The sequence below is a fragment of the Salvelinus alpinus genome, chromosome 23 (genome assembly GCF_045679555.1).
Source record: "Salvelinus alpinus chromosome 23, SLU_Salpinus.1, whole genome shotgun sequence".
Taxonomy (NCBI): Eukaryota; Metazoa; Chordata; class Actinopteri; order Salmoniformes; family Salmonidae; genus Salvelinus; species Salvelinus alpinus.
The window spans coordinates 16,507,477-16,532,367 of NC_092108.1; the positions used below are offsets into that span (position 1 = coordinate 16,507,477).

At 44.9% G+C, this 24,891-nt stretch overlaps 2 protein-coding genes across 3 annotated transcripts in view; one reads left to right on the plus strand and one right to left on the minus strand.

Moving 5' to 3' along the window:
• LOC139550354 (tubulin-folding cofactor B-like) lies at positions 1-14,033 on the plus strand. The gene is made up of 6 exons (XM_071361210.1): positions 1-311; positions 460-533; positions 648-811; positions 956-1,107; positions 12,368-12,459; positions 12,626-14,033. Exons 1-6 carry the CDS (start codon positions 269-271, stop codon positions 12,848-12,850), a joined length of 750 nt encoding a protein of 249 aa, XP_071217311.1. The 5' UTR covers positions 1-268; the 3' UTR covers positions 12,851-14,033.
• The window catches only part of LOC139550351 (serine/threonine-protein kinase tousled-like 1-B), a 19,494-nt gene continuing 8,107 nt past the window's right edge, over positions 13,505-24,891 (minus strand). For both annotated transcript variants that reach the window (XM_071361201.1, XM_071361200.1), the window contains 16 exons: positions 24,490-24,591; positions 24,308-24,394; positions 24,108-24,200; positions 21,947-22,057; positions 21,720-21,856; positions 21,263-21,457; positions 21,070-21,136; positions 20,867-20,964; positions 18,795-18,876; positions 18,594-18,685; positions 18,410-18,499; positions 17,547-17,716; positions 17,069-17,204; positions 16,850-16,961; positions 15,872-15,979; positions 13,505-15,726 (listed from right to left, as the gene is read on the minus strand). In XM_071361201.1, coding sequence (XP_071217302.1) covers positions 15,577-15,726; positions 15,872-15,979; positions 16,850-16,961; positions 17,069-17,204; positions 17,547-17,716; positions 18,410-18,499; positions 18,594-18,685; positions 18,795-18,876; positions 20,867-20,964; positions 21,070-21,136; positions 21,263-21,457; positions 21,720-21,856; positions 21,947-22,057; positions 24,108-24,200; positions 24,308-24,394; positions 24,490-24,591 — 1,830 coding nt within the window. In that variant the 3' untranslated portion in view covers positions 13,505-15,576. The remainder of the gene's footprint in view (positions 15,727-15,871; positions 15,980-16,849; positions 16,962-17,068; positions 17,205-17,546; positions 17,717-18,409; positions 18,500-18,593; positions 18,686-18,794; positions 18,877-20,866; positions 20,965-21,069; positions 21,137-21,262; positions 21,458-21,719; positions 21,857-21,946; positions 22,058-24,107; positions 24,201-24,307; positions 24,395-24,489; positions 24,592-24,891) is intronic.

Genomic DNA, 24,891 nt, shown 5'->3' on the forward strand with positions numbered 1-24,891 from the left:
ACACACATTATCTCTCTCACAAGTCAACACTCACGTGAACATATACACACAAACAACCCCACCCTCTCTCTCTGTGTGTCAGACAGCAGTTCTGCCCTGTGTGAAAGAGTATGAGAAGGAGGATCCAGGAGAAGATGAGAGGAGAGGAAAGGAAGGCAGGAGAGGAGATGAGAGGGGGAAGACCAGAGGGGGAGAAAGGAGACAAGAAGACAACAACAGTCTTATTCTACCCTCTGTAGAAGCTCTGGGATCACAACCCCTACCCATCATGCCTCACTCCTCCCATAGTGGCAGCATTCCCAGAGAAAGAGGTGTCAATCGTTTTACATAATGAAGCAGTGCTTTGAATTGGAATGTCTGTTTTATTCATGGAAATTATGACCAAGGAGAATGTGAAGCTTCAGTCTGGCTTTGCTGTGTGCTCACCATGTCAGGACATTGTGTGTGTTTGTGTTTCAGTCAGGAGGAGGGAGAAGGGCAACCTGTCGTCTGAGCAGGGTGGACAGACATCGGACCGAAAACACACGCTGAAGGTTGGACCTCATTATCATACTTCACAATGGACACATGAGGATGTCACAGCCTTTATGATGAGCTGTTTTTGTGGTGGTTTGTTTGTGGTCATTGATATTGTTGTTTGTGAGCAGAAAAGAGAGAAAGTCCTAAGGAGAAGTGCCTCATGTGGACCTCTGAGGGGAGAGATGGACGAGACAAAAGAGGAGGAGAGGTGGTGTCTGGCCCCAGACTGTCCTGACTCCTCGTCCACAGTCCAAGCAGCAGGGGGGCTGGACCCCAGGGCATTAACCACCAGGTACACTTCTATTCTTGCTTTAGTTTCTCTTCTGTTTATTACCGTATTATACTGTATTAATGACTCATTTCACAATAATTGTGATTTAAAGAACTTAACTGTGTGTGGTGCGTATGTCTGTTCGTGCATGCATGTGCATATCAGGAAGAAGCACCGTCTGTGTGTGAATGACCGTGTAGTGCTGGAGAGAAGGAGGCGAGGAGAGGAGAGGAGAAGAGGAGCTGTGAGGTTTATCGGACCACTGGAAAACACTGAGTCTACAGACATCTATATCGGAGTGGAATTGGACACATCCAGTGAGTTTGTGTGTGCGCAGTGTGTGTGTGAATGTCTGGCATTCTCTGGATTCAATCAGATCGAGCATTAACCAGCATTGGTCGACATCCGCATAGCAGATGTTTTGGCGGTGTTGGAGGTGTAACTGTGGTATGAGCTGACATATAGGTGAGCGGCTGCTCTTGTCTGTCACAAACCACTCCCTTATTATCCCTACTGCGTCAGTTCAAAAACAGTGCTAGAAAGTTTAGGCTCTATCGATGTTAGAAATAATTATTCTCAAATATCAAACCATTGATGTTAGGCTAATGCATGTTTTCATGCACCCTAGACCCACTGCAATTTGCATACCGCCTCAATAGATCCACAGACGATGCAATCGCCATTTTTTTATTTATTTTTTTATTTCACCTTTATTTAACCAGGTAGGCTAGTTGAGAACAAGTTCTCATTTGCAACTGCGACCTGGCCAAGATAAAGCATAGCAGTGTGAACAGACAACACAGAGTTACACATGGAGTAAACAATAAACAAGTCAATAACATGGTAGAAAAAAAGAGAATCTATATACAATGTGTGCAAAAGGCATGAGGTAGGCAATAAATCGAATAATTACAATTTAGCAGATTAACACTGGAGTGCCATCGCACTGCACACTGCCTTTTCCCATCTGGACAAGAGGAATACCTGTAAGAATGCTGTTCATTGACTGTAGCTCAGCATTCAACACCATAGTACCCTCCAAGCTCATTAAGCTCGGGCCCTAGGTCTGAACCCCGCCCTGTGCAACTGGGTCCTGGACTTCCTGACGGGCCTCCCCCAGGTGACGAAGGTACGCAACAACACCTCCAGTATACTGATCTTCAACACGGGGGCCCTACAACGGTGCGTGCTCAGCCTCTCATGTACTCCCATGACCACGTGGCCATGCACGCGGTTGGAGGCCAACCTCCAACTCAATCATCAAGTTTACAGACGACACAACAGTGGTAGGCCTGATTACCATCAACGCCGAGACGGCCTACAGGGAGGAATTGAGGGCCCTGGCAGAGTGGTGCCAGGAAGATAACCTTTCTCTCAACGTCAACAAAATGAAGAAGCTGATCGTGAACTTCAGTAGACAGCAGAGGGAGCATGCCCCCATCCACATTGACGGGGCTGCAGTGGAGAAGGTGGAAAGCTTCAGGTTCCTGGGCGTACACCACTGACAATCTGAAATGGTCCACCCACATAGACAGCGTGGACAAGAAGGCTCAACAGCACCTTCATCCTAGGAATGGTGAAGAAATTGGACTTGGCCCCTAAGGCAGACCCTCACAAACTTTTACAGGTGCACCATTGAGAGCATCCTGTCGGGCTGTATCCCCGCCTGGTACGGCCACTGCACCGTTCGCAACCACAGGGCTCTCCCGGGGGTAGCGCGGTCTGCCCAATGCATCATCGGGGGCACACTGCCTGCCTGCCCTCCAGGACACATACAGCACCCGGTGTCACAGGAAGGACAAAAAGATCATCAAAACCTCAGCCACCCAAGCCATAGTCTGTTCACCCCGCTACCATCCAGAAGGCGAGGTCAGAACAGGTGCATCAAAGCTGGTACATGAGAGATTGAAAAACAGATCCTATCTCAAGGCCATCACACTGTTCAATAACCATCACTAGCCGGCCTCCACCCAGTACCCTGCACTGAACTTGGTCACTGTCACTAGCCAGCTACCACCCGGTTACTCAACCCTGCACCTTAGAGGCTGCTGCCCTATGTACATAGACATGGAATCACTGGTCACTTTAATAATGTTTACATACTATTTTATCCATTTCATATGTATGTACTGTATTCTCGTCAAGGCAAACCTAATTAACTATTGCTGTACATATACTATTCTATCCATGTGTTCTTCAGATATACTACATATTCTATCCATTTTATTTATTTTATTTTATTTCACCTTTATTTAACCAGGTAGGCAAATTGAGAACACGTTCTCATTTACAATTGCGACCTGGCCAAGATAAAGCAAAGCAGTTCGACACATACAACAACACATAGTTACACATGGAGTAAAACAAACATACAGTCAATAATACAGTGAAAAATAAGTCTATATACAATGTGAGCAAGTGAGGTGAGATAAGGGAGGTGAAGGCAAACAAAATATATATATAAACAAATAAAAATATAAAAAGGCCATGGTGGCGAAGTAAATACAATATAGCAAGTAAAAAAAATAAAAACACTGGAATGGTTGGTTTGCAGTGGAAGAAAGTGTAAAGTAGAGATAGAAATAATGGGGTGCAAAGGAGCAAAATAAATAAATAAATACAGTAGGTAAAGAGGTAGTTGTTTGGGCTAAATTATAGATGGGCTATGTACAGGTGCAGTAATCTATGAGCTGCTCTGACAGCTGGTGCTTAAAGCTAGTGAGGGAGATAAGTGTTTCCAGTTTCAGAGATTTTTGTAGTTCGTTCCAGTCATTGGCAGCAGAGAACTGGAAGGAGAGGCGGCCAAAGGAAGAATTGGTTTTGGGGGTGACCAGAGAGATATACCTGCTGGAGCGCGTGCTACAGGTAGGTGCTGCTATGGTGACCAGCGAGCTGAGATAAGGGGGGACTTTACCTAGCAGGGTCTTGTAGATGACCTGGAGCCAGTGGGTTTGGCGACGAGTATGAAGCGAGGGCCAGCCAACGAGAGTGTACAGGTCGCAGTGGTGGGTAGTATATGGGGCTTTGGTGACAAAACGGATGGCACTGTGATAGACTGCATCCAATTTATTGAGTAGGGTTTTGGAGGCTATTTTGTAAATGACATCACCGAAGTCGAGGATTGGTAGGATGGTCAGTTTTACAAGGGTATGTTTGGCAGCATGAGTGAAGGATGCTTTGTTGCGGAATAGGAAGCCAATTCTAGATTTAACTTTGGATTGGAGATGTTTGATGTGAGTCTGGAAGGAGAGTTTACAGTCTAACCAGACACCTAGGTATTTGTAGTTGTCCACATATTCTAAGTCAGAGCCGTCCAGAGTAGTGATGTTGGACAGGCGGGCAGGTGCAGGCAGCGATCGGTTGAAGAGCATGCATTTAGTTTTACTTGTATTTAAGAGCAATTGGAGGCCACGGAAGGAGAGTTGTATGGCATTGAAGCTCGCCTGGAGGGTTGTTAACACAGTGTCAAAAGAAGGGCCAGAAGTATACAGAATAGTGTCGTCTGCGTAGAGGTGGATCAGAGAATCACCAGCAGCAAGAGCGACATCATTGATGTATACAGAGAAGAGAGTCGGTCCAATAATTGAACCCTGTGGGACCCCCATAGAGACTGCCAGAGGCCTGGACAACAGACCCTCCGATTTGACACACTGAACTCGATCAGAGAAGTAGTTGGTGAACCAGGCGAGGCAATCATTAGAGAAACCAAGGCTGTCGAGTCTGCCGATGAGGATGTGGTGATTGACAGAGTCAAAAGCCTTGGCCAGGTCAATGAATACGGCTGCACAGTATTGTTTCCTATCGATGGCGGTTAAGATATCGTTTATGACCTTGAGCGTGGCTGAGGTGCACCCATGACCAGCTCTGAAACCAGATTGCATAGCGGAGAAGGTATGGTGGGATTCGAAATGGTCGGTAATCTGTTTGTTGACTTGGCTTTCGAAGACCTTAGAAAGGCAGGGTAGGATAGATATAGGTCTGTAGCTGTTAGGGTCAAGAGTGTCCCCCCCTTTGAAGAGGGGGATAAACGCAGCTGCTTTCCAATCTTTGGGAATCTCAGACGACACGAAAGAGAGGTTGAAAAGGCTAGTAATAGGGGTGGCAACAATTTCAGCAGATAGTTTTAGAAAGAAAGGGTCCAGATTATCTGGACCATATACTGTCTATACATCACATATATATATGTGTATATATATATATATATATATATATATATATATATATATATACATACAGTTGAAGTCGGAAGTTTACATACACTTAGGTTGGAGTCATTAAAACTAGTTTTTCAACCAATCCACAAATTTCTTGTTAACAAACTGTAGTTTTGGCAAGTCGGTTAGGACATCTACTTTGTGCATGACACAAGTCATTTTTCCAACAATTGTTTACAGTCAGATTATTTAACTTATAATTCACTGTATCACAATTCCAGTGGGTCAGAAGTTTACATACACTAAGTTGTCTGTGCCTTTAAACAGCTTGGATAATTCCAGAAAATTATGTCATGGCTTTAGAAGCTTCTGATAGGCTAATTGACATAATTTAAGTCAATTGGAGGTGTACCTGTGGATGTATTTCAAGGCCTACCTTCAAACTCAGTGCCTCTTTGCTTGACATCATGGGAAAATGAAAAGAAATCAGCCAAGAACTCAGAAAATAAATTGGAGACCTCCACAAGTCTGGTTCATCCTTGGGAGCAATTTCCAAATGTCTGAAGGTACCACGTTCATCTGTACAAACAATAGTACGCAAGTATAAACACCATGGAACCACGCAGCTGTCATACAGCTCAGGAAGGTGACGTGTTCTGTCTCCTAGAGATGAACGTACTTTGGTGCGAAAAGTGCAAATCAATCCCAGAACAACAGCAAACAACCTTGTGAAGATGCTGGAGGAAACCGGTACAAAAGTATCTATATCCACAGTAAAACGAGTCCTATATCGACATAACCTGAAAGGCCGCTCAGCAAGGAAGAAGCCACTGCTCCAAAACAGCCATAAAAAAGCCAGACTACGGTTTGCAACTGCTCATGTGGACAAAGATTGTATTTTTTGGAGAAATGTCCTCTGGTCTGATGAAACAAAAATAGAACTGTTTGGCCATAATGACCATCGTTTTGTTTGGAGGAAAAAGGTGGAGGCTTGCAAGCCGAAGAACACCATCCCAACCGTGAAGCATGGGGGTGGCAGCATCATGTTGTGGGGGTGCTTTGCTGCAGGAGGGACTGGTGCACTTCACAAAATAGATGACATCATGAGGTAGGACAATTATGTGGATATATTGAAGCAACATCTCAAGACATCAGTCAGGAAGTTAAAGCTTGGTCACAAATGGGTCTTCCAAATGGACAATGACCCAAAGCATACTTCCAAAGTTGTGGCAAAATGGCTTAAGGACAACAAAGTCAAGGTATTGGAGTGGCCATCACAAAGCCCTGACCTCAATCCTATAGAAAATGTGAGGGCAGAATTGAAAAAGCGTGTGCGAGCAAGGAGGCCTACAAACCTGACTCAGTTACACCAGCTCTGTCAGGAGGAATGGGCCAAAATTCACCCAACTTATTTTGGTGGGCTTTTGGAAGGCTACCTGAAACGTTTGACCCAAGTTAAACAATTTAAAGGCAATGCTACCAAATACTAATTGAGTGTAAGGACACTTCTGACCCACTGGGAATGTGATGAAAGAAATAAAAGATTAAATAAATCATTCTCTCTAATATTATTCTGACATTTCACTCTTAAAATAAAGTGGTAATTCTAACTGACCTAAAACAGGGAATTTTTACTTGGATTAAATGTTAGGAATTGTGAAAAACTGGGTTTAAATGTATTTGGCTAAGGTGTATGCAAATCATTTTCTGGAATTTTCCAAGCTGTTTAAAGGCACAGTCAACTTAGTGTATGTAAACTTCTGACCCACTGGAATTGCGATACAGTGAAATAATCTGTCTGTAAACAATTGTTGGAAAAATTACTTGTGTTGTAGATGTCTTAACCGACTTGCCAAAACTATAGTTTGATAACAATAAATTCGTGGAGTGGTTAAAAAAGGAGTTTTAATGACTCCAACCTAAGTGTATGTAAACTTCCGACTTCAACTGTATATACATACTCCGACATCGCTCGTCCTATATTTCTTAATTACCTTTTATTTTTTAGATTTGTGAGTATTGATGTGTATTGTTAGATACTACTGCACTGTTGGAGCTAGGAACACAAGCAATTCGTTACACCCGCAATAACATCTGCTAAATATGTTTATACGACCAATAACATTTGATTTGATGTTCATTTGGATGGGGGGGGGGGGGGGGGGATTTATCAGTCAAGTTGGAGTGTTTGAACTTGTAATGAGGCTGCATGAACTTCTAATGCAGCTGTTTGGGATTTGTCAGATTATAGCCGTGTGTGGTTTCGTGGCATTCCAACGGCAGTATCCGTGATAAGGTAACGCAACGAGCCGCTTGTGGGTTTGACAGCTCTAATGCAGTTCTACCACCACACACAGCCAAAACAACGCTATGTGGATGTAAAAATTGTCAATCTGATTGAACCTAGCCCTAACCCAAGACTTATCATTGGGGTCATTTCCAATGGGAGCAAATGAAGCATAGTGGGCAGAACAAGCAAGAAGGTGGGCAGAGCCAAGCACAAGTGAGATCCTATTGGTGCATTTTAGCAAGCATATTTCCATTAGGGAACGCCTACTCTGAAGTGTGGGTGTGCAATAACTCAATTCACCCTTGCACTACTTCTAAACAGCGCAATTTTTTTTTAAACGTTGGTAAAGGGTCAAGTCTATAAAACTTTGCTCTCAGTTCATAACAGATTCTCGTTTTGTAAACAGAAAACTGTCTTGAGATTGTGCTAATTTTATCATCGATGAAACATTCAATGTCGGTCAAGTTTCATCTAGCTCCATCTCCTCCCACTTCCCGCCACTAGACTTCCTCTCATCACAATATTTGGTGGTGAGTGGGGGTTCTAAACAGATGCTTCAGATTTATACCCCTTGTGATGTGTCTGGGTTCCCCCTTTTGTCTGTGGTAGTACCCAGGGCTGGCTCTAGCCTTTTGGGGACCCGCCACCACCACGTGGGCAAAACAAGTCAGTTCGTCAAATTTTCTGCCCTGCTAGAGCTGCCCCGGTCAACTATAAGTGCTGTTATTGTGAAGTGGAAACATCTAGGAGCAACAACGGCTCAGCCGCAAAGTATTAGGCCACACAAGCTAACAGAACGGGACCGCAGAGTGCTGAAGTGTGTAAAGTGTCTGTTCTTGGCTGCAACACTCACTACCGAGTTACAAACTGCCTCTGGAAGCAACGTCAGCACAATAACTGTTTGTCAGGAGCATCTTAAAATAGGTTTCCATGGCCGAGCAGCCGCACACAAGCCTGAGATCACCATGCACAATGCCAAGCGTCGGCTGGAGTGGTGTAAAACTCACGGCATTGGACTCTGGAGCAGTGGAAATGTGTTCTCTGGAGTGATCAATCACGCTTCACCATCTGGCTGTCCGACGGACAAATCTGGGTTTGGCGGATGCCATGAGAACACTACCTGCCCCAATGCATAATGAATGGCACTGGAGGAGATGGCTGCCGTTTTACGGTCCCCTAACCAATTGTGCTAATGTGTTTTTTTGCAACTTATTTTGTACATTATGTTTCTGCCACTGTGTCTTATGGCCGAAAAGAGCTTCTAGATATCAGGCCAACGATTACTCACCCCGTACTGGAGGAACACGTTTTCTTTAACAAGTCGGACACAAAGGATTTACTTAAGACGCCCGACAAGGCTCTAATCCCCATCATTCGCAGGAGAAAGAGACAGAGATATTGGGGACGAAGGTCTGGGTGTCTTGTAAGGATCCGACAGCGAGTGGGTAATCTCCCTTTACCATCGGTCCTATTAGCCAACGTACAATCAATGGATAATAAAATAGACTAACTACGATCACGTATATCCTACCAACGAGACATTAAAAACGGTGATATCTCATGTTTCACCGAGTTGTGGCTGAACAGCGACATGAATAACATACAGCTGGTGGGTTTTACGCTTTTTCAGCAGGATAGAACAGCGGCCACTGGTAAGACAAGGGGTTGGTGGTCTATGTATATTTGTAAACAACAGCTGGTGGGTTAGGGTTAGGGTTAGGGTTAGGGTTAGGGTTACTCACCTGAGGTAGAGTATCTCATGATAAACTGTAGACGACACTATTTACCAAGAGAGTTTATCTATATTCTTCGTAGCCGTCTATTTACTACCACAACCCGATGCTGGCACTAAGACCGCACTCAATGAGGGAAACTGTTTTACCTCATTTCGACCGGCTTGTTAAATGTTCAACCAGAGGGAAACAACTCGAGACCACCTTTACTCCACACACAGAGATGCTTACAAAAATCTCCCTCGCCCTCCATTTGGCAAATCTGACCATAAGTCTATCCTCCTGATTCCTGCTTACAAGCAAAAATTAAAGCAGGAAGCACCAGTGACTCGGTCAATAAAAAAGTGGTCAGATGAGGCAGATGCTAAGCTACAGGACTGTTTTGCTAGCACAGACTGGAATAAGTTCCGGGATTCTTCCAACGGCATTGAGGAGTACACATCAGTCACTAGCTTCATTAATAAGTGCATCAATGACGTCATCCATGGATTACATGCAACATCCGCACTGAGCTAAAGGGTAGAGCTGCCGCTTTCAAGGAGCGTGATTCCAACCCGGAAGCTTATAAGATATTCCGCTATGCCCTCCGACGAACCATTAAATGGGCAAAACGTCAATACAGGACTAAGATTGAATCGTACTACACTAGCTCTGATGATCGTCGGATGTGGCAAGGCTTGCAAACTACTACAGACTACAAATGGAAGCACAGCCGCAAGCTGCCCAGTGACACGAGTCTACCAGATGAGCTAAATTACTTCTGTGTTCGCTTCGAGGCAAGTAACACTGAAACATGCATGAGAGCATCAGCTGTTCCGGACGACTGTGTGATCACGCTCTCCACAGCCGATGTGAGTAAGACCTTTAAACAGGTCAACATTCACAGGGCCAGATGGATTACCAGAACGTGTGCTCTGAGCATGCGCTGACCAAATGGCAAGTGTCTTCACTGACATTTTCAACCTGTCCCTGACTGAGTCTGTAATACCAACATGCTTCAAGCAGACAACCATAGTCCCTGTGCCCAAGAACACTTAAGGTAACCTGCCTAAATGACTACCGACCCGTAGCACTCACATCTGTAGCCATGAAGTGCTTTGAAAAGCTGGTCATGGCTCACATCAACACCATTATCCCAGAAAACCTAGACCCACCCAATTTGCATACCGACACAACAGATCCACAGATGATGCAATCTCTATTGCACTCAACACTGCCCTTTCCCACCTGGACAAAAGGAACACCTATGTGAGAATGCTATTCATTGACTACAACTCAGCGTTTAACACTATCGTGCCCTCAAAGCTCATCACTAAGCTAAGGACCCTGGGACTAAACACCTCCCTTTGGAACTGGATCCTGGACTTCCTGATGGGCCGCCCCCAGGTGGTGAGGGTAGATAACAACACATCCGCCACGCTGATCCTCAACACGGGGGCCCCTCAGGGGTGCGTGCTCAGTCCCCTCCTGCACTCCCTGTACACTCATGACTGCATGGCCAGGCACGACCCCAACACTCATCAAGTTTCCCGATGACACAACAGTGGTAGGCCTGATCACCGACAACAATGAGACAGCCTATAGGGAGGAGGTCAGAGACCTGGCCGTGTGGTGCCAGGACAACAACCTCTCCCTCAACGTGATCAAGACAAAGGAGATGACTGTGGACTAAGGAAAAGGAGGACCGAGCACGTCCCCATTCTCATCAATGGGGCTGTAGTGGAGTAGGTTGAGAGCTCCAAGTTCCTTGGTGTCCACATCACCAACAAACTATCATTGTCCAAACACACCAAGACAGTCATAAAGAGGGCACGACAAAACCTATTCCCCCTCAGGAGACTGAAAAGATTTGGCATGGGTCCTCAGATCCTCAAAAGGTTCTACAGCTGCACAATCGAGAGCATCCTGACTGGTTGCATCACTGCCTGGTATAGCAACTGCTTGGCCTCCGACCGCAGAGTGTAGTGCGTACGGCCCAGTACATCACTGGGGCCAACCTTCTTGCCATCCAAGATCTCTATACCAGGCGGTATCAGAGGAATGTCCTAAAAATTGTCAGACTCCAGCCACCCTAGTCATAGACTGTTCTCTCTGCTACCGCACGGCAAGAGGTACCGGAGCGCCAAGTCTAGGTACAAGAGGCTTCTAAACAGCTTCTACCCCCAAGCCATAAGACTCCTGAACATCTAGTCAAAGGGCTACTACCCAGACTATTTGCATTGCCCCCCCCCCCCCCCCCTTCTTACACTGCTGCTACTCTTTGTTTATTATCTATGCAGTCACTAACTCTACCTATATATTACCTCAATTACCTCGACTAACCTGTGCCCCCCCACATTGACTCTGTACCAGTACCCCCTGTATATAGCCTCACTATTGTTTTACTGCTGCTGTTTAATTATTTGATACTTTTATTTTCTACTTAACACTTATTTTTCTTAAAGCTGCATTGTTGGTTAAGGGCTTGTAAGTAAGCATTTCACTATAAGGTCTACGTATTCGGCGCATGTAACAAATAAATTAAATAAATAAGTAATAATAGTGGAGTAATAATGGTCTGGGGGCTGTTTTTCATGGTTCCCTTAGTTGCAGTGAAGGGAAATCTTAACGCTACAGCATGCAATAACATTCTAGATGATTCTGTGGCAACAGTTCGGGAAAGCCCTTTCCTTCCTTTCAGCATGACAATGCCCACGTGCACAAAGCGAGGTTTGTTGATCGGTGTGGGAGAACTTAACTGGCCTGCACAGAGCCCTGACCTCAACCCCATCGAACAGCTTTGGGATTAATTGGAACGCCGACTGCAAGCCAGGCCTAATCGCCCAACCTCACTAATGCTCTTGTGACTGAATGGAAGCAAGTCCCTGCAGCAATGTTCCAACATCTAGTGAAAAACCTTCCCAGAAGAGTGGAGGCTGTTATGGCAACACAGGTGGGACCAACTCCATATTAATGCCCATGATTTTGGAATGAGATGTTCGATGAGCAGGTGTCCACATGCTTTTGGTGATGTAGTGTATCAAAGTGAGAGCGACTAACAAATTCAATGGGGGTCCTTTGGAGTTCAGGGCCTCTGGGCACATGCCCTGCGTGCCTGGTCGGTATTCGGCTATGATTACAAGTTTAGATAGCTGGCTAATTTACCAATCTACAAATTGTTAGCTGACATGGCAAGTGAGTGACTTTGTGACTGACATAAGAGAAAGATTACTGATGCACAAACACATATTGAACTTGCACCTTGTGTATTCTACTATTTTAACTCTCAACAGTATGTTGAGACCTCGACTGAGCTTCTAATGTTTTAAATAATACTTATACATTTCTTACTTTGGGGGGCCACTTATGTTGCTTATTCCTGGAGCCAGCCCTGGTAACACCTGCTCCAATTCAACTTTAGGTGGAGAAAATGAAGGCAGTCTCCATGGTAACAGGTACTTCAGGTGTAAGCCCAACCATGGAACATTCACCACCATCACGGGGATCAGAAAGGTAAGCGTTAAACCACACACACAGTATGTAGAAAGGCTTGTAGTTGATTAATTAATCAATGACTAAACTACTAGCAGGCCTACATTAATAGTAAAAGTGATAGTAATAATGTAACTGTCACTACAGTAATAGTGATATTATGCAATATCATTTCTCCCCACCACAGCTCTCTCGATCATCCCGCTCCAAACCTCCAGAGGAGGGTGACTCTAGTGACTCTGGGCCGGGGAGCTCTGCAGTGGCAATGGGGAGGAGCAGCCAGAGCGTTGGGAGTAGGAGCAGGAAAGGGCTCAGAAGGACCTGGAACCAGATGGACATTAGAGCTCAGGTCCATTCAGAGCCAGGAGGACCCAGAGACAAGACTACAGTGGAGAACCCTGGACTGGACTGACATTGCGCCATCACATACCCCTGGACTGGCCTGACACTCCTCTCCTAATCACTCAATCTACAGCCTTACATTTTCCCCTTTCTCTCCTGATGAGTGTATACTCACTAGACAACATGCTGAAGAAGTCTTCTTCAATCTTCCAGCATGTAACTATAGAGAGAGGACTTGTTTTAGTGTAGGCAGCGCCATTGAGGACTTCAACTGGGTGGGGCCTCCTATGGGTTAAGGAAGGATCACATTATTCCATCCAGGTCATCAGGAGGGATCAGCCAATGAATTATACTAGTGAGGAAACAGTCCATAACTCCAGGTGGCAGTAAATCTCCAACCTTGGCTTTTTATCTGTTCAAACAACACACTCTAGGTGGCAGTATGCACCCTTTTTGCCATCTCGTAGATGAAAGTTGATTAGTTCAAAATGGAGATGCTCACAGACGCCATAATGGAACAGATAGAATGATGCGATGTTATTCAAGTCTATGGTTGTAACTGACCTCCCAGCCTTTTGACAAATGGCATCTGTCTGCCATGCTTTCATCAGGTGTAACTGACCACTACTGCATCTGACCGATCCAAGTCTTGGATCAGGAAAAACTTTTATAGATAAACGTGTGTTGTCTGTGGGAGACATTATGCACACAAACCAAAGGCGGCGACCTTGGTAGGGCAATCTTTATTGCATATGAATGACAGGACCTGACATTGCCTCCCATTCATTCTCGTATCTGTATGTATCAGACAGTGGTGAAACCTGTTTACATGGTGTTGAACTGCTGTGGCTCCTGCTTTATGGTCTGCCATGATGTTCTCACTAAGCCCAATCTGAAACACAAGTGTCGTCTGTTTAACGCTCCACAGTCTTCCAATATAAACACTTTACATTCGGCACACTACCAATATGCTGTAATAACTCCTTATGACACCTGTTATGTCAGTGTTACGCAGGCCTTATGACAGACTTCAAGTAAAGTGTTAGTGAACAGAAGAGAGCCTTCATCAAACTGCGCTTTTCCTTCATATATGTCATGAACAGTTTTATACAACTTTATATATATATATATATGACACATGGTTTCCAGACTACTAATAAACATTGCTGTGGTAAAACATTTTGACGTTATTGGAACTCCTGGCATACAGAAGCATTATTCTTCTCACCACAGTGGAGTGTACACTTCAAAGGGCCCCTAAAGAGTAGGCTATACACTTCAGGGCCCTAGAGTGTTCCTGTTCGCACGGGTCTGCACTATCTGTACCTGAGGTATCTCATACAGATAGATCTTAACTAAAAGCCACATCTATATAGCAGCAAAATAAAAATGCCTTTCGGAGCACAAATGAACAAGGATACATGAGAAACTTGCATGTGCTCAACGTTTCACCTGTTATTTCCCATCTAGAATAGAAAACGTGAAGGTAGAATAGACAATAAAACAGAGGAAGGGAAGGGTACAATTTCAAAGAAAAGTGGGAAATAAGAGAATTATGTTTCTAGGCGTTTTGTCTTTTATTTATTTGAGAAGACAGGTGCAAACGGGGCACTGCCTAGTGAGAGTTCAGTCAATTGAGTGTGTTTGACCCTCTGTACAGACTGAGATTGCAGATATGTCAGTCCTACACATGAAATGTATATTGAATTTCCTCCAGATGATTTGAGTATTGAAACCTTAATCTTTACAATAACGCTGATCCTTATATGGTTTCATTGTGTTCTGCTAAACAGACTTCATTGCCTGAACAGGCCTAGCACTCAGCACATTGTAGAGGGATGGATCCACGGAGGACCTAAACTGCCTAAAACCAACTTCTTTCACACAGCCAGATTATATTCATCCAGGAGTAGATTTCATTCTTGATTCAAGTTCTAAAAACGTGACTTTATGAACATATTAAATATGAGCTTCTGTCCGACAGTCTGGGACTGAGGCTTAGCCTTAGTCCAGGACTATTTCAAGAAGTCATGTCCATGAAACCAAATCATCTTGATTAGAAGTGCAATTTAGTCCAAGGTTTACTGTGAGTCTGGCAAACCAACTGATCTATTCTGGGGATTCAAGCCACATCCCAAATCGATCTCTAGCACCAACATACTGGTGTAGATCTGAACTGACTGCAGAGGTCTAAGCAATATGGAGAACATTCCACTTGGCCTATCCAGGCACAAGGTGCAGATAGTTTAATGCCTATCCAATCCCTTCAGATCTACAGGAAGTGCCTTCTATAGTAGAAGCTAGTGGTCTATTTAGGAATGGACTTCTGATGGGGATTCCAATAAACAACAAAACGTGTTGCTTTTTGTTTACAGTTTACCTCTCCACCAATAAGAGCCCAGTTCAACACTAGCAAGGGGTGTGGCCTAGCCCCACTTAAGTCCCCATGGCAACAGACACAGCATGTCCAATGGCATGCACAAGGGGTAGAGCTTCTCTTCCTTCCTCTCTCTCTCTCTCTCTCTGTAAACCATGTACACCTTCAAGATCAGAACAAAGTGCAACGTTTCTGCAAAGCTACTTGGAAACATTAGCAAAGTGTCTCCACCTCCACTCTGTCTTTCTCTTTCCCTGTCTCACGTGTCATCCATTCCATTCTATTCAGCCAAACAAATTCACGTCCCTTTCACAGTGGCTGGGGGATTCTGAATACCCAACACCACTCAATTTCCCATATTAGGATCAGTTCTGCTATAGGATTGGCCGGTGGGCCTGTCAGTCATGTCCATCAGCCAGTCAGTAGGAGGAGATTGAGGAGGAGGCGGGCTGAAGGGAGCCTGAGGAGTTGGTGCGTCTCATGTGAGGGAGGAGGTACGTGTCAGTGCCCAGCTGGTGAACGTCGAAACGAGCCTCCTTACGGTAGGCCAGACAGCGCCGGATAAACGCCTGACAAGGAGAGATAGAGAAGAAAGATGGAGCGAGAGATGTTAGTTCATCTATAGAATATGGATCAGCTTCTCATGCTTTGTCTGTCCTAGTCACATTCAGACATGTCCTGACGAGTGTACAATTCAGAGTGAGTATGAGTCACCTTGGCCTCTGTGCTGGCCTGGGGCTTGGCAGGGAACTGGACCTCGGTGGCTTTGAGGATGGTGTTCTCCTGAAGGATGTCCTGCTGAGACTGGTTATGGCCAAATGGCTGCATGAACACACACACAGTTAAAACAAAACTGAGGTATCACTGACTGGGCCTAAAATTCAGCTTTTGATCCACCAACCACTGTGGTAAATTATTTTACAAAAAATTACAGATGAGCATGCTTTGCAATCTTTCTAAAACAATAAATGCATTATTAATAAGAAGTAATGTGGTATATTGTTTAATTTAATTTTTTGTGACCAGTCTTTTAACCGAAATGTCACAGATGAGACAAAAATGTTCACCTGCCCCTTTAAGGGCGGGAGGTAACCTCCAGTCATGTTTGTTCCTGTGAGATTGAGTTTGACTAGTTAGTGGAAGCATTGTCTTCTCTCCCTAACAGTAGAAACTCAAACATAGAAAAACAACCTCGCTTGTGAACAAAACAATGGAAATAGCCAAGAAACATAAGGACAAAGTCTCATTTCAGTAGATTTTTGCTTTAAGTAAATTAGACCAACTTTTATGCTTCTAAAAATGAATCTTTCACCCAACTCTTCACGTGCCCCCAGCCATGAAGTTTTGTAGCGCAATGTGGGATAGGCTATATAGGATTCGTAGTTCTTTGACTTTGTGCGATTAAATTACCAGCTATGAAACAAAACGGCAGAAATACTTTGAAAACAGCTACTGCGGTATTTATTTGACTATAAATTTGATCATAATTAACGTTTTTTTATTCACAAATGCGAGTGAAATGCTCAAACTGTGAAGCCCTGACCACCCGCCAACGTGGCTGGTGAAATAGACATCTTACCCGCCAATGCCAAAATCTACCCGCATTTGGCAGGTGTTAATTTTAGGCCCTGATCACTGAGAAAAATAAAATTAGTACACTTCAGAGGTACCCTAATGAGTGTGAATGCTTACCTTCCGTCCATAGAGGCACTGGAAGAAGATGACCCCGACCGACCAGACGTCCACCTTGTTAGAGATCTTAGGAGGCTCCTTGCCCACTACAAAACACTCTGGGGGAAGGTACCTGGACAAGAGGAAAACATGAAGAAAGCAATATACAATAGAAAAAAACCTAATACAACTATTTGTGTGTCATGTGTTGTGTGTCGTGTGTGTGTGTCCGTGTCTCACCAGTATGTGCCAGCTCCCTGTGAGGTGAGGTCCATGCCATCCACACCATAGTTGTCATCATCCATGATCTTAGACAGCCCAAAGTCTGTGATCTTTATCTCTCCACATGCAGTCCCATCCACCAGCAAGATATTACCTACACAGACAAGAGGCGTGGGTTGAGTATGTGTATATGTCACCTACACAAACATGAGTCACTGTGTGAACGAGTGTGTGTGTATGTGTGTGGCTGGTTTGAGGTTGTAGTGTGTGTGTCACTGGAGGTTGGTGGCACCTTAATTGGGGAGGACGGGTTTGTGGTAATGACTAGAGTGCAATCAGTGGAATGGTATCAAATACATCCAACACATGGTTTCCAGGTGTTTGATGCCATTCCATTTACTCCGTTCCAGACATTATTATGAGCCGTCTTCCCCTCAGCAGCCTCCTGTGGTGTGTGTGTAACTGGTTTGAGGTCGTAGCGGGTGTGTGTGTGTACCTGGTTTGAGGTCGTAGTGTATGATGGGGGGTTTGATCTCGTTGAGGTATCGCAGGGCGTTGACTATCTGCATGACGATAGACCGCGCCTCCTTCTCTGACATCAGCTTGTTCTGTTTCAGATAGAAGTCCAAGTCGTTCCCCTCACAAAACTCTAGAACCGTACAGAACCTAAAGACAGAGAGAAAGAGACAGAAAGAGAAAGCGTGAGAGCAAAATTGCAAGATTATGTTATAATGCTGTAATTGCATCAAATTGTTGTTTTTGCAACAGAATAGAGGGTTCTCATAACTCTATTGTGTTTGTGTGAACTGAAAGTGGCCCTCTGGGAGATTCAACACTGACAGGAGATTTATGATGTCTTTGGGTGATACCAGGGAGATGTCTCGGGGCCAGACCCTGGTTTCTACACAATGAGAACAGTTTTTACAGCCGATACTTTCTGTTGTGAATTATAAGCATCTTTCATACAAATCTTAACCTTTTGACCCATTCCATACATCTGTTGTTTGTCATGTAGATTGAAGGAGGATGGACTTTGCTATAAAAGGCTGTGGCTCAAACCAGCTTGTTGAGTTCTCAGTGATCACCTCCAGGGGTGATTACCGACCAGCTCCATTACTGCACTAATTAAATAATTAAGTTAGATTGTTTTGAAGAAACCTAAAAGTCTCTCCTTTTGATTACAATAATTCCACCACAGGAGAAAAACAGAGAAAGAGCGTGAGCAAGAGAAACAGAGAAGACAATGGACTCCATTAACTATAACCTAAGAGGCATCTCAACAGTCTAAAATGGCTTCCTCTCCTTCATCGGCACTGATGTGAAAGAACTATACTAGGTTTGGGGTAAAATGTCACTTACGTGTCTGTATCCAGGGAGAAGTAGTCGTAGAGTTTGACTATTCTGGGATGGTCCAGCTGTTTGTGTATCCGGTATTCTCTACAGGCATGCCTGGGACAGAAAACAATATTGTGTGTAAGCAAGTCTGGTCAAATAACGTTTAAAACTTGGATGTAAACTTGGTTGTAAATTCTGCGTCTCATACTTGTGGTAGTTCTCCTTCTTCTCCTCTCTCCAGTTCTTGTTGAGTTGGTGGATTTTAACGGCTGCGTAGCGCTGCTCAAACAGGTCAAAGGCCTGAAGACACAGAACACACATCAGACAAACACTCACAAGCACAGGTACAGTATGGATCTAGAATCACTTACTAATAATTCACAAGCACATACCAGCAGACAATCCATACCTTATAGACTTCACTGAAGCCTCCTCTGCCTAGCAGATACAGCAGCAGGTACCTCTCATTCAGAGTGGGGTGGTCTTTAAACCTGACAGACAGACAGAAAGACTGAACAGGCTGCTTCCTATAGCATAAAGGGATAGTTTACCCAAATAACACCTACAAGAGCTGTGGCTCAGTCGGTGGAGCATGGCGCTTGCAACGCCAAGGGTCGTGGGTTCGATTCCCGCTTGGGCCATCCATATATAAAATGTATACACACATAAAGTTGCTTTGGATAAATGTGTCTGCTAAATGGCATATATTACAATTATTATCTTTTGAATACCTAGAAAGTATGAACTGGGCAGTCAGCCACACTATAGCTACTGGCCTACGGATAGGTAGGCACTAGGGATGGGTTTTGAACCAGGAGACAGTGCTGGGGTCAGGACTTCTACAGTGGGGAGAACAAGTATTTGATACACTGCCGATTTTGAAGGTTTTCCTACTTACAAAGCATGTAGAGGTCTGTAATTTTTATCATAGGTACACTTCAACTGTGAGAGACGGAATCTAAAACAAAAATCCAGAAAATCCCATTGTATGATTTTTAAATAATTAATTTGCATTTTATTGCATGACATAAGTATTTGATCACCTACCAACCAGTAAGAATTCCGGCTCTCACAGACCTGTTAGTTTTTCTTTAAGAAGCCCTCCTGTTCTCCACTTATTACCTGTATTAACTGCACCTGTTTGAACTCGTTACCTGTATAAAAGACACCTGTCCACACACTCAATCAAACAGACTCCAACCTCTCCACAATGGCCAAGACCAGAGAGCTGTATAAGGACATCAGGGATAAAATTGTAGACATGCAACAGGCTGGGATGGGCTACAGGACAATAGGCAAGCAGCTTGGTGAGAAGGCAACAACTGTTGGCGCAATTATTAGAAAATGGAAGAAGTTCAAGATGACGGTCAATCACCCTCGGTCTGGGGCTCCATGCAAGATCTCACCTCGTGGGGCATCAATGATCACGAGGAAGGTGAGTTATCAGCCCAGAACTACACTGCAGGACCTGGTCAATGACCTGGAGAGAGCTGGGACCACAGTCTCAAAGAAAACCATTAGTAACACACTACACCGTCATGGATTAAAATCCTGCAGCGCACGCAAGGTCCACCTGCTCAAGCCAGCGCATGTCCAGGCCCGTCTGAAGTTTGCCAATGACCATCTGGATGATCCAGAGGAGGAATGGGAGAAGGTCATGTGGTCTGATGAGACAAAAATAGAGCTTTTTGGTCTAAACTCCACTCGCCGTGTTTGGAGGAAGAAGAAGGATGAGTACAACCCCAAGAACACCATCCCAACCGTGAAGCATGGAGGTGGAAACATCATTCTTTGGGGATGCTTTTCTGCAAAGGGTACAGGATGACTGCACCGTATTGAGGGGAGGATGGATGGGGCCATGTATCGCGAGATCTTGGCCAACAACCTCCTTCCCTCAGTAAGAGCATTGAAGATGGGTCGTGGCTGGGTCTTCCAGCATGACAACGACCCGAAACACACAGCCAGGGCAACTAAGGAGTGGCGCCGTAAGAAGCATCTCAAGGTCCTGGAGTGGCCTAGCCAGTCTCCAGACCTGAACCCAATAGAAAATCTTTGGAGGGAGCTGAAAGTCCGTATTGCCCAGCGACAGCCCCGAAACCTGAAGGATCTGGAGAAGATCTGTATGGAGGAGTGGGCCAAAATCCCTGCTGCAGTGTGTGCAAACCTGGTCAAGAACTACAGGAAACGTATGATCTCTGTAATTGCAAACAAAGGTTTCTGTACCAAATATTAAGATCTGCTTTTCTGATGTATCAAATACTTATGTCATGCAATAAAATGCAAATTAATTACTTAAAAATCATACAATGTGATTTTCTGGATTTTTGTTTTAGATTCCGTCTCTCATAGTTGAAGTGTACCCATGATAGAAATTACAGACCTCTACATGCTTTGTAAGTAGGAAAACCTGCAAAATCGGCAGTGTATCAAATACTTGTTCTCCCCACTGTATATGATTGCGTCTTCCTGTCCTGTACTTACGATGAGCTGTCCTCATTGTTGATCCTCTTTAGCTCTCGGATGTGGAGGTTCCTCACCCTCTCCAACCTCTCCAGCTCTGCCTGGATCTCAGCCTCCTCCTGAGAGACAGTCAACCACATTACTCAGACAGTCAATCTTATTCATTTTGGGATTCGGACAATAGTACTATTAACAAACATGTTTGTGTTCATAGTGAAACCAACCTTCTTCAGGTGTCCCAGGCGAAGCTTGAAGATCTCCTCCTGCTCATGATACTCAGCCAGAGTCAACCTAAAAAAACCCTGGTGATAAACGTCACTGCACCAACAACGCAAAAGCATGTGTATCCATCTGCCCATGCGCATGCATGCCTGTATGTACAAGTGTGTGTGTCCCTCAGTGTGTGTGTGTACTCACATCTGAGGCAGGGAGGGTTTGAGGAAGGGGTCGGGGTCATTGCCGTTTACAACCTTGGCTTTGCGTTGTTTGGGTTCGGAGGTGGTTGCTAAGGAGAGGGAGGGGGAGGAGGAGGGGTTGGGAGGCTTCTTTTTGGCTAGCAGCTTCCTCTGACGCTCGATCTCCTCTCTCTGCTGGTTGATACCCTCCTGCTGCCTACACACAGAGTGTGTGTGTGTGTGTGTGTGTGTGTGTGTGTGTGGGGGGGGGGGGGGGTTATAAAGTGTTATAGCAGGTCATAAGAAAGTAATCACATATAACAGGTCATAAGAAAGTCATATCACACAACAGGTCATAGGAAGGTCATATCACACATAACAGGTCATAGGAAATGTTATCGTTTCATTATGCTCTGGAGAGCAGACCCATGTACATACAGTATATTATATGTGGGTTTGTGAAGTGTGTGTATTCTCACTTGACAAGGTTCTGGAATGCGTATCCGTCGGTCCACTGTTCAGTGTAGGAGGCTCCATGTCGTACAGTGGTGAAGTGACCCAGTCTGAGACGGTCCTGCATGCTCTTCTCTCTGCACGACTGCTTCTCCTGGGTGCTCTACATACACACAAATAAACGCCAGTTACACACACACAATCGCACATGGGCTTGTGTCAGTAACAGACATCCACACGAACAAAACAACACCTTCTCTATGAGTAGTTTCTTGCTCATGGTGATGCATTTGTTCAGTCTCTCCTTGTATTTCTCCAGGAGTTTCTGCTGTTCATCAATCTGTCTCCTCAGGTCACAGTTGGCCTGGAGGGAAAACAATACATGTATCAACGCACAACAGTACACAACCTCTACCCATCACCTGTAGGTGAGGGTACTACCCATCACCTGTAGTACCCTCACTAGTACAACCTCTACCCATCACCTGTAGTACCCTAACTAGTACCTCTACCCATCACCTGTAGTACCCTAACTAGTACAACCTCTACCCATCACCTGTAGTACCCTCACTAGTACAACCTCTACCCATCACCTGTAGTTCCCTAACTAGTACAACCTCTACACATCACCTGTAGTTCCCTAACTAGTACAACCTCTACCCATCACCTGTAGTACCCTCACTAGTACAACCTCTACCCATCACCTGTAGTATCCTAACTAGTACAACCTCTACCCATCACCTGTAGGTGAGGGTACTACCCATCACCTGTAGTACCCTCACTAGTACAACCTCTACCCATCACCTGTAGTACCCTAACTAGTACCTCTACCCATCACCTGTAGTACCCTAACTAGTACAACCTCTACCCATCACCTGTAGTACCCTCACTAGTACAACCTCTACCCATCACCTGTAGTACCCTCACTAGTACAACCTCTACCCATCACCTGTAGTACCCTAACTAGTACCTCTACCCATCACCTGTAGTACCCTAACTAGTACAACCTCTACCCATCACCTGTAGTACCCTCACTAGTACAACCTCTACACATCACCTGTAGTTCCCTAACTAGTACAACCTCTACCCATCACCTGTAGTTCCCTAACTAGTACAACCTCTACACATCACCGGTAGTTCCCTAACTAGTACAACCTCTACCCATCACCTGTAGTTCCCTAACTAGTACAACCTCTACACATCACCTGTAGTTCCCTAACTAGTACAACCTCTACACATCACCTGTAGTTCCCTAACTAGTACAACCTCTACACATCCCCTGTAGTACCCTAACTAGTACCTCTACCCATCACCTGTAGTACCCTCACTAGTACAACCTCTACACATCACCTGTAGTTCCCTAACTAGTACAACCTCTACCCATCACCTGTAGTTCCCTAACTAGTACAACCTCTACACATCACCTGTAGTTCCCTAACTAGTACAACCTCTACCCATCACCTGTAGTACCCTCACTAGTACAACCTCTACCCATCACCTGTAGTACCCTCACTAGTACAACCTCTACCCATCACCTGTAGTTCCCTAACTAGTACAACCTCTACCCATCACCTGTAGTTCCCTAACTAGTACAACCTCTACCCATCACCTGTAGTTCCCTAACTAGTACAACCTCTACCCATCACCTGTAGTTCCCTAACTAGTAAAACCTCTACCCATCACCTGTAGTTCCCTAACTAGTACAACCTCTACCCATCACCTGTAGTTCCCTAACTAGTACAACATCCACCCATCACCTGTAGTTCCCTAACTAGTACAACCTCTACACATCACCTGTAGTACCCTAACTAGTACAACCTCTACCCATCACCTGTAGTACCCTAACTAGTACAACCTCTACCCATCACCTGTAGTTCCCTAACTAGTACAACCTCTACCCATCACCTGTAGTTCCCTAACTAGTACAACCTCTACCCATCACCTGTAGTTCCCTAACTAGTACAACCTCTACACATCACCTGTAGTTCCCTAACTAGTACAACCTCTACCCATCACCTGTAGTACCCTCACTCGTACAACCTCTACCCATCACCTGTAGTTCCCTAACTAGTACAACCTCTACCCATCACCCGTAGTTCCCTAACTAGTACAACCTCTACCCATCACCTGTAGTTCCCTAACTAGTACAACCTCTACACATCACCTGTAGTACCCTAACTAGTACCTCTACCCATCACCTGTAGTACCCTCACTAGTACAACCTCTACCCATCACCTGTAGTACCCTAACTAGTACAACCTCTACCCATCACCTGTAGTTCCCTAACTAGTACAACCTCTACCCATCACCTGTAGTTCCCTAACTAGTACAACCTCTACACATCACCTGTAGTTCCCTAACTAGTACAACCTCTACACATCACCTGTAGTACCCTAACTAGCACCTAAACTCACCCTAAGCAGGTCATCTATGCGTCCCTCTTTCTTCTCCAGGTCCAGACTCTTGTTGCTCTCTAGAGCAGCCAGTTTCAGACCTGTCAACTCTGTCTGGAGAGAGACAGGAGAGGAGTAGGTGAGAAAAAAGTGTGACAGGTGTGAGGAGCGTAAGGAGATGCGATAAGAGTGTGAAGAAAGAGAGAGTGTGCAAGTCTTACCTGAACACACTTGCTGGAGGAGGCTTTGTGGTTCATCAGGTGATCTCCGAAACACAGACTGGTAGGAGAGGAGCTGTTCTGTCTGATCTACAGAGAGGCAACACACATACAACACTGTTATAAACAAGGTGATGAAACACACACCAAAGCCCAAAAAGGTCCTACCACGTGTGTATACATACGTTAGAGCCAGGTGCAGAGTGAGCACCGTGGTGAGAGTTCTGTGGTGAGCGGAGGAACTGGGGTAGAGCCCTCACCGGACTGGAGCAACTCCCCCCCTGGAACTACACACAGGAAACAGCAGGGTGAGGAGCAGGAAGTGACATCACATACATATTGCCCAGCAATACACTATGAAAGTCCCGCCTACTTCTTGGATCATGCCCCATACTGTTTTTGAATGCGTTCATTTAAGATATATGTACAATTATATTTGTATTTGTGGATTAATTTTGTTCTACCTAATGGCTTTCATTAACGTTTTCCATTCTCTCAAGTGACGCAGCGGTCTAATGCTTCCAACACACCGACAGCGTCTTTGCGCAAAATAGTCGCAGCATCATCTGGATATGTATGCAACAAAA

Bases quoted from the DNA above. Each gene is read 5' to 3' on its own strand.
- LOC139550354 (XM_071361210.1), top strand. From the start codon at position 269: ATGCCTCACTCCTCCCATAGTGGCAGCATTCCCAGAGAAAGAG. The intron at 534-647 runs GTTGGACCTCAT...GTTTGTGAGCAG, and splicing joins ACCGAAAACACACGCTGAAG to AAAAGAGAGAAAGTCCTAAG. The intron at 1,108-12,367 runs GTGAGTTTGTGT...ATTCAACTTTAG, and splicing joins AGTGGAATTGGACACATCCA to GTGGAGAAAATGAAGGCAGT.